This window comes from Oryzias latipes, chromosome 16 (genome assembly GCF_002234675.1).
Source record: "Oryzias latipes chromosome 16, ASM223467v1".
In the NCBI taxonomy this organism is placed as follows: domain Eukaryota; kingdom Metazoa; phylum Chordata; class Actinopteri; order Beloniformes; family Adrianichthyidae; genus Oryzias; species Oryzias latipes.
Window position 1 is genome coordinate 2,020,113 of NC_019874.2, and position 13,076 is coordinate 2,033,188.

Sequence of the window (13,076 nt, forward strand, 5' to 3'; positions counted from 1 at the left end):
CTTTATCACCAGGAAGCATGTTTAAACTAGCCTGACTTTAAGCCTGAACTCTGGCTGAAATCCGCCTGAACTTGTTTACTCTGGGTATGTGGGTTCCAACAGACCGGATATGAGTTGGCGTAATTACGCTCAACTTGGTAACCCTGGGTTAATGCACGTGCATGTCAAGTACATAAAGACATTCTCAATAGATCGCTGATTTCTGGAGTCACCATGGAAACGCGTGGAGAAAAAAAGAGCTTTATACTTTAGAGAGAGGGAGTCGGAGGTTTTAATGACGGCGTATGAAGATTATACGCCCATCACAATTTAAAAAAAAAGAAAAAAAGTAATACGGCAAAAGAAAGAGTTTCTGCTTGGCAAAAAATAACGAACAGAGTAAACACAGGAGTTTCTAATCTTATTTCTAGCTTCATTGTGATGCTTGACTCTCATATGTCTAATTCTGGGCCCGCAGATATTCCCATTTTTATAACATTATAATGAATGATCCAGTGTGGATTTGCACTATGGAGCCTGAGTTCAGATATCAAGAACTTTAACTTTAATTTTAGATCTTGCAACTTTCTTCAGCACAAAGGGTTTGGTCATCATCCTCTTCCTCCCTCTCACTCATGGTGCAGAAAGAATTAAACATTACAGGACAAAATAACTCGGCAAAACACGGTAAAACAGTTACAACAAAACACACTTAAACCTCCTCCAGACAGGCAAAGGGAATGGTATCCCACAATTCCTTGCGGTGCCGATCTAACAGCAGCACCAAAGTTACACCTACTTAATTGAATTCATTTGAATGAAAGTAAAATAACTGTCTGATAACTACGTGTTATTTTTAAACTGACTTAACAAAAAATGATTTTTCTTAACTGAAGCAAATAATTAAGTTAGCTCAAAGTAAAAAGTGTCCATATGTGGTCTGATCACCCTCTCACGGTGGAAAAAGTATTATCTGAGCTTCTTCATCCACTAAATCATCTTCAAATGGACACGCCATGCTGCTGCACCTCTCTGTAAACAAACTAACCTTCAACTAAACCTGCTCCAGACCAGGTTATGTTCAGGGCATGAGTTGCTATGGCAACTTGACATACCTCCATTTCTGGAACCGAAAGCTGAGGTTATCAACTTCCATAGCCTCAAACTTACCGTGGTAACTCACAGAACCTCCAGGGCCCAGAGCTTTAGCTCTATTGTTGGCCTTTTGGTCTTGGGCCATTATGCAAAACTTATGTTAGTAATGTGTTGCTTGTTGGTGCAAAGCCAATAGAAAAGCTGCTTTTCTCCACATCAGAATCAGCTAATACACTGGGATCACGGAAACAGTCAAAGATTTACAGTATTTACGAGGGTGCATTGTTTAGTTGTTGCCCTCAACAGTTCTGGTGTTGAAGGGTTAACTCAATGTCATTTTGTTGAAACAACATTTCTTTAATAAATGTAAATGTGTCAAACAAACCTGCAGTCTCTCCAGAGCTTGAGGTACCCATCTCAGAGGCCTGGTTTCCAAGGGTGGAGGCAGGTGGAAAGTCTCCATAACCTGGAGAGCTGGATCGGCTTGGAGAGCCTGAATCAGGATCACTGTTAGAGGCCCATCGGTCATCCTTGGCAGATCGTTCCTTATCACCCACTGAAGTCCTCCTTCCATCCTTTTTGTGGACACGCTGGTGGACGATCATTTGGTGTCGACTGCGGAACAACTTTCCGCACTCAAAGCATTCGTTGCACTTGGAGGAAGCTTGCGACTGGGAAGCTCTCCGTTTGTCTTGGCGGCTTGAGGGTCGGTACTCAGAGTCGCTGAGACTCTCTGCTGTCCAATCCTCCGAAGAGTTGTGACTCCCGATCACAGAGCTGGTGCGCCGGCCCGAGCTGCGTTTCTCTTGGCTTTTCAGAATATAACTACTGCGTTCCTTCTCAAAAACCACAGCAGCTCCAACAATGCCATCCTCATCTGTGTTTCCTCCTCCATGGGAGGTCTTAAAGTTAGGTTCCACCGGTTCTACAACCCTTCCTTTGGTGGCTAATTGCCAGGCCTGGTAGCTACAGACTGGATCTAGTTCTGGAATTCTTTGACCAAGGAACTTTTTCTCTGCATCCTCGTCATTATCCAAAGTTTTGTCCTGAACAGACTGGAGGTTTAAGTAGTCAAGAAAACGTCTCTTGGTAGCAGGTGAATCCTTCTCATCCTGAGGCCCACCATGAATCGGGGATTTTCTACCAGAGCTTAGACAGTGGACTTTATCGTGAGCTCTCAGGCTCTCTCTGTTATGAAAAAGGTTTCCACATTTAGAACATGTCTGATAAACAGATGTAGCGTAGGCAGTAACTAGATCTGGATCCTGTTCTACATCGTTGATGGTTGCTGGACGTTCAACCACATCGGCTTTTGAACGGGACCTGGATTTGGTGTTGTGTGTTTTCATATGAGATTTAAGAAACCAAGCTTCCCTGAACCTTCTACCACAAATTCGACAGCAGTGGTCCAATATGCCTGCGTGTTTCTTCATGTGAGACTTCAAAAACCACGCCTGGGAGAAAACCTGGCCGCAGGTCTCACAGGGGAAGGTACCGTCACTCTGGGGTTGGACAGCTTCCGATTCAGGCATAGCCTCTTCTTTGACAGAGACACTGTCTTCTTCTGTGTCTGCTGTTATGTGGACTTTCTCGATGTGGCTGAGAAGCTGGTCTTCTCGTTGGGCCTCATAGCCACACAGTCGGCAACAGTAAGGACGCTGGTTGGTTACAGATTTGTCTCTTTTCAGGCTCCGTGCAGGAACTTTCCTCCGACTTTCCTCTCCGACATCGCCGTTTACCATCTTATTACAGGCTGAGCTGCTCTTCGTTGGACTTGTCCCTCCATCCAACCCCTCGGAAACCCTCATCTCCTCCTCCTCAGCTCCACCTTCTTCATCTTTGTTGGAGTGGTGGATAGACAGCGTGCCCAGTTTGTGGCTGCGAATGTGAACTTTGAGGTTTCCCTTCTGAGAAGCTCTGTGGTCACAGTACGGGCATTTGTACGGGCGTGCGCCTGTGTGGCGTCTCATATGCTGTGACAAAGAGCTCAGGAAAGGGAAGCTGCGTCCACAGATGTTGCAGTTGTAAGACCCGGGAACTCTATCATCTTCAAACTCTGTCTCATTTCCAGGATTGGCCTTTTGTCCAATCACCTTTTCCCTTTGCTGTTCTTCCTGGGTCTCCATTACCTCCAAGGCATCTCTTGGATTCATGGTATAAATGAACTCCACACCTGTGTACCTGGATGTTCACAACCTCATCGACAGCTGACTGCTATCTCCACATGTACATCTAGAGACGTCCTCTATGCCTCACTCGCTTGATTAAATCCAATCTGCCTTTAATCATCCAGTAGTCAAGAAACTAGTAGAGCAGGTGATTTAGTGCCAACCTGACAAAGCAACACGCATGTGCTTTTTTTTGGGTAACTTCAGCCTTACTGACACTGAAGGATGAGAAGACTCAAGAGGTCATGGTGTGAGTGGACTTTTAAGAGGCCTTTGCACCACAGCAGCTATGCCAAACATATGTGCCTCTCATTTTCTTTGTGTCTTCATCCTCGTGGCATAAATGTGTCGCTGGCATTGCGCTTATATGACTGCCAGGGGACCTGCAGAGTTTAAAGAGATGGGGGGGAGGGAGACAAGAGAAGGAGGAGACATGTCAGTAAAACAACATTATGTCAAAAGTATTTTCAAAATACATTTACAGTATCAAACATGGATGCTGGAGGCTGCATGCTGTAAATATGTCATCTTTTCGGACAAAAATAAAGTGCAACGCAATAAAACAATAACCATATATTTTGCATTTTAACTTTTTTTCTATGGACTTTTATTTTGAAGGGTCCAAAATTAACATTTGCCGATCGCACGCATTTTCTCCTCTTTGGCGAGTAAAAGTTGGAGGGTTGGTCACCACGTGGGGAATGAACGTTTGCGTAAACATAGGGACTATGTAGTGCCGTGGACTTTAAAAGCAGTTCAGACACCACGCTCACTACGTTTTTTTAAAGCCAATATGACGTCACTGATTTGAAAATTTCATTGATATGAGTGTATTACAATGATGAATCCCCTGATGATGGAAACGGCTTTTCATAGTCATAATAACAGATTTGAATCCAGTGTGTTTGTAGCGTTACAGAGCCGGTGTTCCACCAAAAACTGTGACCTGTCAGATGTTGTTTCCGCATGAGAGCAGCAGCTTTAATGTTAAAGATATATAACAACAATCATCCAAAACATTCAACTGTTTTCTGGCTTGTTTTCTTAGTTTGAGTTTAAGTTTACAGTTAGATGACAGTAAAGACGTGTTTATACTATTTATTTTTCATTCCTTTTCTTAACAAAAAATTCAGAAAAAGTAGCATGCTTAAGGTATTTCTTTGTAAAATAGTGTTGTAATTTGGCCAAAAAAAAAAATGTTTGGCTGGTAAATTTGTTTTGTTTTTTTAAATCTACGGGCCAACTTGGCCGGTGACCCAAAATTCAGCCCCTGTGTGGAGTTACTACAGTTCTTTAAAATCCAACAGAAACAGAGTGACATGCACTGCAAATTCTGCAGAAGGCCTGCTCCTTCTAAAACTGGAAATACCAGCAGCCTTTTTTCTCAGAAGCACCAGCATGCTCAATGTCAGACTGAAATAGACAATGATGGTCAGACCTGCACAGCAGCAACCGTCGAAATTATGAGAAGAAATTCGGAGAGTTGGCTTTTATTCCTAATTTATTCACGAAATGTTGACAAAAATGTTTGCCAATTTTATATTTACTCTGTGAAAAAAGATAAACATTAGAATGTATTTGTAGAATTAATGTTTTATTTTTATATGGAACGGATGGAGCAGTTCTGATCAAGTTCTCGTTTATATATATCCTCTTTTGAAACTTCAACGCTTTAGCTTTAATTTTAAGCTTAGTTTGTAATATAAATGCCTTTTCTTATCTGAAAATAAAACTGTTGCATCATGTTCCTTCAATGCATCTGTTATGCTTAAAGTGTGATTGGAAGAAATATTAAAATCCAAACAACCTGCAGATGCATTTGTCTAATGAGCCACAGAGGGTTCAAATTTGACAAAAGCAGTTATTTGGTTTATATTGTCATCGCCCGTTAAGAAGATATCTATGTCGGGATGTGAAAAATCCATATCGCCCAGCCCTAGACGACGCCTCCTTTTAAAGTACAATACTTACAGGGTATTTAGGCGGTATTAACATGGTACTTATTTTACCTACTGAGTACTTACAGGATATTTAAGTAGTATTTACATGGTACTTTTTTACCTACTTGGTACTTAAGTGGTATTTGGGTGGTATTGCATTGTATTTGTTATGAAGTACTATTCGGTTCATACTTCCGTGGTACCTACTAGTTTATTTTATATCTACAGGGTATTTATGCTGTACACACTGGGTTTTACATGGTACCTACTTGGTATTTATGTGCTGAGTTTATGCCTGTTTATGTCTTTTGTGGTACTTTACCACATATTAAGGACAGGGTAAGCACAAAAGTACCATGTGTAGCAAAACTGATAAACAGAAACTAACTAATGATGGTAGTAAGTTTATGTGAGTTTCATGGTCGTCGCCATTAGAGGATGGGTATTTCAGGAAGAGACACCAAATTAAAACCCAAATCTTAGCTTTTGTTGGGTAAACCATGTTTCTGATGTCTGTTATTTAGGATGGTTGTGAGTATGAATGTGAGTAAAGTAACCACAGCACTCTGCATGACAACCGTTCATGTGTGTGTGCGCTGGTGCAGAGGTTGTGCCTGGCCAGTGTCGGGCTGTGATGCCACATTGGCTGAGTCAACACTTTACACAATAAGCCTGATGGCTGAAAGGGTGGGGGTGGGGGGCTGGCATTGTGATCACATCAGCAAGATCAGCCAAACCGCCATATTTCCTCCCCATTCTGGCCTCACACGCCTGCCTCACCGCCACCGTCACATGACAGGGATCTTAAGTACACAACAGGAAGTGGCTCTTCAGACAGTTTGTTTTGGTGTTTTTTTATTTCAAACTGGAGTTGAATGAGATCGAAGAGCAAAAGGAACCGAAAACGAGTGAGGAGTGAGGACTCAGGTAGACTTTAGCAGAGCTGATTGATTTCATTATGTGAATCGTAGCCCGAGCAGCAGGAAAAGCCCATCCTGAAAGGATGATTTCTTCTGTCACTGTACACACTGTATGCAGAAACTACAACAATAAAAGCCAGCTATTTCTTCCATCTTCTCTGCCGGTGGCCTAAAAACATAGATCAATGATTGGTTTCTATAAAATTGTCATATTTTAGTAATACAATTATCATCAATGTCTGAATTCCTATCAAAAAAGGTGGGAATATGAAAATGTCTATGGGGAGTCTGCCCAAACGTGTGCTATATATGAAATGTGACTGACAACATTATTACAGGCTATTACACAGAGTGTCAGAGCCCATAAGCTGAGTTACTGCCAGGCTCTAATTACAAGTGGATAATTGATCATAATCATGAGAGGATAAGGTGGTGGAGGAGGTAGGTGAGCGCAAAAGTCCTACATTTTTGGACTTAAATGACTACCCAGAACTAAAGCCTGTATCTTTCCAGAGTGACATTGAGAAAAGCCTCAGTGTTTCAGTGTTATTCCTCCTGGAGCACTTACCAAGCTCAGGCTTGGAAAAAAGGAGTGAAACCGGCGCTACTTTTTCTAAAGAAACGTTCCTTTAAAAGTGCATTGTTGGGGTTTTAATGCTGGTGAAAATCTGACAGAAATAGACACAAATTAGTTTTTTCACTTGACAAAAACCAGTCTTTAACAAAAATAGTAACATTTACAAAAAAGACTAGGTTTTGTTTATAACGGATTTAAAGTTTTATTCGAATGAGCTTCAGTACTACGGCAGACAGTTTTCTATCAGCCATTCTCATTGATAAAAAATGGACATAAACAAAACTTTATAATCAATCAGTCTTCAAGCTTTTAACTCTGCAACACTGCCGACATCAATCAGCTGATTCTGATGCAGAGAAAAGTGACTTAGTGCTGATGCGCAACACTTTAAACTGCTTTTCTCTGCTGCTGAAAGAAATGTAGAAAGAACAACCGCAAAACAACAACAACTTCAAACTACAAATCCAGAAAAATCCTTTTTAATAATTTTCTAATAAGCAAGTAACCATGAAGGAAAACCTTCCAGTTGGCTTTAGCCTGGTGTCACATTTCAGCATATCCCTTTGGGGGTCACCACAGCCAATCAGCTTTCACCGAGTCACACAGTAGGTTTTGCAGAGAGTTTTACGCCGGATGCCCTTCCTGACACAACCCTGGATCTTATCCGGGCTGGGGACCGGCACTGGGAGACCCAGGCCTGGGCCTCTTTTTGGCAACAAAGTTAAGCAGTAGCACGAAGGGTCTTGCCCCCTGGGAATCAAACCCTGGTTTCCAACGCGGCGGTCCTACACGCAGCCAACCGAGCCATCCAGCCTGGTGTAATATTCAAGAACGATAAATACTAAACCCTTAGTAAATCTAGCACAATTGTTTGACCCCCAACGTAAACAGACTGGTAGTACGAACGCAACGATTCACGGTTTAATGGCGTAACATGTTTGTTCCCCTTTCGGCCTATGCCTTCAGGGCTCGCCACAGCCAATAAGATCTCAACATACGGTTCGGTTTAAACCAAGAATTGTCGATTCCCTTGTTTTTAACCAACATTTGTGAAACAAACTGCTACTCGAGCCTTAACCCCTCACCCCACCCAGCCCATTCAGCACCATCTGCTCTCTGTCTCCACCACCTCATGTCACTCATTAATACTTAGTAGTTTCTTCTCCTTCCAGTGACAAAAACAAGGGAGGATAATGAGGATCATTTTCTGTTGCAGGACCTTGTTGGCTCGGGGTTATCAAGGCTGAGAGGGGCTGAGACCCTTCAACAGTATAAGCCTGTCATCCAGCAGGCAGTCAGTCACATGTGCAAATTGAAACGTAATGAGATTAGCCACCATAAGGGAAACAATACAGGTCGCTAAACACTGAGGCTACAGACGCAAACAAAACAGAACAGGAAGGACGTTTGGCAGAAAAGACAAAGCAGACTGGAAATCCTTAACACAGAAAGGTTTTCAAGGAGCTAAAAGACGATCCTTTGCTCACTGCTGTCACCGACATCCTTTAGCTAATTCACCTTACACATACACACAAAGAAAAAACCATCACACCAGAGATTCCTGACACTGAACAGCAAAAATTGATTATTTTAAAACCCTACTTTGTGTATTTCATTAATGGAATTTGATTAAAAATCTAAAAACTTGTTCTGAACTTGCAGAAAAATAGCCCCCTTTAACCTCGCGACCTGTCCAGCCTCTGGGGAGAAAGCTGCCACTAATGGCCGTTTAGGCTGCCCCACTACGAGTCCCACACAGCGAGCGTAAGAAGGCCTACACTCAGCTGATAATGACTTCTGTGTCAAACAAAAACACCACCAGCAGCCCCGCACCGCCTCTTGTGCTCTGACTTCAGAGCAGTCTGAAGCAGAAAGGGGAAAAGAGCAGGAAATCCGCTCTCATTTTCCCATCCATAGGCCACCGTTGTGCAGCGGCCTGCTTATTTCTGTTTGACACACTCATACAGACCACATCTGGAGGGAAATCTGTTATTGCTGTTATTGAATTTTGCATGCAGGTCATGTGCAAATTATTCTTGTCTACAGGTCTCAATCTGAGGGTTGTTTTTTTTTAACTCAATTTAACAGCAAGCTTAAAAAAGTAAGGCTGGTTTAGTGTTGCAGTGGCATCTCAGTGAACAGCAGCTGTTTGAACAGCTCCCTCTGGAGGCCAAAGTGGCTGACTGCCTGCCTGAGTCCAGTCACGAAGGTCTGCCACCTTCCTTCTTTTCCACATTCCTGCACTGATCGCTGTTGATTCGCAGAACCACCCGATCGGGGTAATCAGCAGCAAGCAGAGAAGCTGGAGAAGGTATCTTTAGGATCAGGACCATCATCAGTAACATCAAGAAAGAAATTCCCTTAAGCTTTAAAGCAGGGATTAGAATCTAAAGGCGATCCTGCTCTGCCAGAAAAGGGTGGGTTGCTTCCTCCAAATTAGAAATGACTCACTTTTCCAGGTGGAGGAGTCTAGAATATGGGCATTCAGTTTACAGCTGAGTGCAGGATGATGTCTGTGATGTCGTACAGCGATCAGGACCTTGGACTGTTCCATTGTGTTACACAGAAAGTTAAAGATGAAGCTAATCACTCCTATGTTTTGTCATCTCACTTTGGGTTGAGTTTCCTTTACAGGTTGGCTGGGGTTTCCCCTAGAAATAGGATGCTGAAAAATGTTCCCCATCCAGGAGGAACTCTCCGTGGGGCCAATGCTCCTCCACATCAGGAAGAATGTGGCCTGGATGCTTTGTAAGTGAGGCATTGTCATTTTTATATCTACCAGTAAATCTCTTGGCTGGCCTGGAAATGCTTTGGCATCTGAGTTGGAAGAAGAAACCAGACAGAGGGAGATCCAAACCAATGCAAGGATGGACGGACGGACGGACGGATGCTCTGTCAGCAAAAGACGCAAAGACACAAATGTTTTGTCCGCGTGGAAGTGGCCTAAAAACCATAATGCCACGTAGAAACTGGGCATGTTAGGTTGGGTCTAGAACACGCTTTAAGCATACGGTGTTCACGCGGGTCTTTCGCTACCAGATACTGGCACATGTACTCACAGATGGAAGAGGCTTAGTGTCAAATGACCAAGTGGTGCAAATCTCATGAATCTTGCTCAAGTCTAGGTCTGCACATCAAATTGAAAATGTATCGTTATCGCAATATCAAGCTATGCAATACACATATCGCAAAAGTCTGTGAAATCTTCAATAAATGGATCCCTTAAATGTGCTAAATTAATCTTATGGAAGCTTGAAGTATTTAATGAATCAAATGAATCCCTTAATGCATTTGACCAATCGGATGGAGCCCTTCACGTTGTTGACCAATCAGATGGAGCCCTTTGATGTTAGAAACCCGCCTCCTATGAAGACGAGGGTCATTTGAAGTATAATTTAAGATATGCTGACTCTTTTTTTAAACTGTTGCAGTGAAATGGAAATTATGTATTTAGTTGCTTTTCTATTTGTTCATTTATCGCAAGTTATATCGTCATCGCAATATTGATCACTAATATCGCAAATCTGGAGTTTTCCTCATGTTGTGCAGCCCTACTCCAGACTTTCACAGCTCCATTCCTATGATGAAAGTCTTGATGTTGTATAATTCCGACTGGGCACAAACCGCAATTATTAATTTTTTCTTCATGATCAATTTTCAGACGGTAGAAAAAGCTAACGCTACCCAAACGTCACTATCAAATCCCGATCCCGGTTTGATCAAGGTTCAACTTGTTTAACTTCTGCTGCACACTCAGTTGCTGTGTGTTTTGTACTTAGAGCCCAAGAATAGATTTCAAAACTTGCTTAGCGATGCGTGAGCGCAAGACTTTTTAAGGTGGAAGTCCGAAAATGGCACACACCTGCATTTAGATAGACTTGTGTTTCGTAATCCAGTGTCATCGTAGCATAAAGAATAGTCGTCCGTAAAAGTGGGGTAAAGTTGAGAGTTTAAAGTTGATAGGAGGAAAAAAAAAACACAGCAGGCAAAAAAATACAGAGAGGACTTTCTGTTGGTATGAACGCACAAACACAAGCAAACATGCAGGAGAACTGAGGAATCAAGAAAGGAAACAGAGGAGGCTTTTCATGTCGTCCACACACGTCTTTAGAAACTCCATCTGCACACTGTGGGCTTTTAAAACTGTCATCCAGGCAGCATTGAAAGAATAACAGTCCACACAGAGAACTGCTCACTCATGGAGTAGAACACACAGAGAACACGTAACAGAAAACAGCACTGTCCTCTGTACAGTTACTTATAAAGTAGAGACATTCAGTTCTCCAAGAGGAACAGAAGGGAAACTATGGGGTCTCAAACACACACTCCCACTCTAACGCACACCCACACAAGTGTGGAGCCAATGTATTCTCGGACTAATCAATAATCCATTATGAACAAACTGCTCTTCACCTTCCACCCTTCTCTGAACCGGCAGACAAAGAGGGTCTGCTGTACGGCGATGAGAGCACAGCTGGAATGGCAGCGCACACCCACACATGCACGTGTTTGTCAGGAACACACACTGAAGATTTAGAGGATCTTTTCTAGGACGACAAGTTTGTCACCTGTGAACAGAAGCCGAAACAGAAACCGTTGTGCGAAGTGTGCGGCTGTCAAAAAGCCTTCAGCTCCGGTGACACCGATGCACAAACTTGGATCAGAAGTTGTGACTGAAACTATGTCACACAGGTGGAGATATTGGGAATGTCACAAAAAGAAAAGCCTAAATGTAGTGTTTGTTTTCTTAGATGTTTTGCTTTGTTTGACAAGTGCAGATGAACTCCGGTGTAGCTATAAGGACTAACATAGACTTATCAAGCAGCTAAAGTGACTTAACCCTTTGACACCAGAGCTTTAGCTCGAGTGTTGACATTCTTTCCACTACCGTAACTCGTCAAACGTTTATGCAATTAACAAAATTCCAGCAGATACTGAAGCCAAGAGAAGCAGCTTTGTGCTGATATGCAACACTACGGTAGTGAAGGCCTTCCAAAGGCAATGTACATCATCTGATTCTGTGGCAGGAAAAAATGATCCAACGCTTCACAAACTTTGTAAGGTGTTTATGAAAAGCTGCTCTTGAACGTGCCGTTATTCTTTGACCCTTTAAACAGTCAACGGGAATCAGCTGATTCAGGCAGTTTTTCATAACAGCGCTAAGCCGCTTGACTCCACGTCACTACCGTAAAGGGTTTCATGTCCGCGGCAGGCTACTTTTTGACACTTCAGAATTACGTTAGTTCCGTAAAGGGTTGAAGAATCGCAGTAGTCAAAAGTAGTCTTCCCAAGAGAGAAAAGTCATAAAATGTTCATGTCTGTCTGAGAAAAATGCATAAAATATGTAAGGAGGAGTTTCACATTTTAAAAACATCTACACTAATTGTGAACAAATTCAGACAAAGGTGACTACTTGACAGATTTTGCCTATTGGCGTTTATTTTTAGAGGGGAGCTCTCAGGATAAACGAGGGAACACTGTAGTTCAGGAATACCGCCGTCAGTGTGCATTCCACATTTGACTGAACAAAGTCCTGTTAGATCGGCTGTTTTCTAACTTTTTCATTGATAGAACATGTTTGGTGTGATGGCCACTTTCATTTTGGGACTAGCTGGGTTTTTGTGGCATATTTTCATTTGGTGCCTTCTCTCTCATGACCAAGAACAGAAGTAGGGTGGGGGACGCTTTGTGGCATTGTTGGGCTCTCAGTTTTCCTTTCCATCACTGGTCCCATCCCTGCTCCCCCATCCCTCAGACCCAGTCAGAACAATGGGGTCCACGCCGTCTGTGTCCCCACAGTGCCCCCCCCTCGATGAAGCGCTCCTGCCTCCCGGCCTGCTCCACCGCAGTGAGGAGGCCGTTCGGCTCTCTGTTTGTGTGGAGAAAGTCGTAGGTGTTTGCGTCATTACTGTCAACTTACATTTTAGTGACCCGCCCATGATAGCAGACGGTTCTCAACCCAAAACTGAGAGTTTATGATTAATATCACCGTGACTGGGATGGACTGTTTTCGCAGATTATAACGTATTTTGTCCAAAACACAAATTTTTAAGGTGTGCTGGGATTTCTAGAGCTTGTTTAGATTTGTTTTTAATAAAAACTCTTAGTTTTAACCATTTTCTTTGTTCTCTCTTAAGACAAATGGATGCAGAGCCCCCCACCCCCCCTCCTGAAAGTTTTGGTGCCTTCAAAGGCAGCAAGTGCGGTCCTTTCTCCAATCATCTCCAGCTTCCTCAGGGATTCACTGTGTTTGCATTAGTGTGTGTAAGGAGAGGCTTCCTCCCCCCTTCCTCCCAAGTGCTGCCTGTTTTTCTCACACTGCTCGTTAACCCCTGGGTGCTCCTACCCAAAGAGCCCGCCGCCGCTGCCACCCCCCCACCCGCCAAACCCCCGGCAT

General features: G+C 43.0%; 1 protein-coding gene across 5 annotated transcripts in view; it reads right to left on the bottom strand.

Annotated features, from left to right (window-relative positions):
- znf516 (zinc finger protein 516) overlaps positions 1–13,076 on the bottom strand; it is a 60,285-nt gene that overhangs the window by 24,441 nt on the left and 22,768 nt on the right. For all 5 annotated transcript variants that reach the window (XM_011473315.3, XM_023963938.1, XM_023963937.1 and 2 more), the window contains exon 2: positions 1,460–3,625. In XM_011473315.3, the coding sequence (XP_011471617.1) occupies positions 1,460–3,227 (1,768 nt within the window). In that variant the 5' untranslated portion in view covers positions 3,228–3,625. The remainder of the gene's footprint in view (positions 1–1,459; positions 3,626–13,076) is intronic.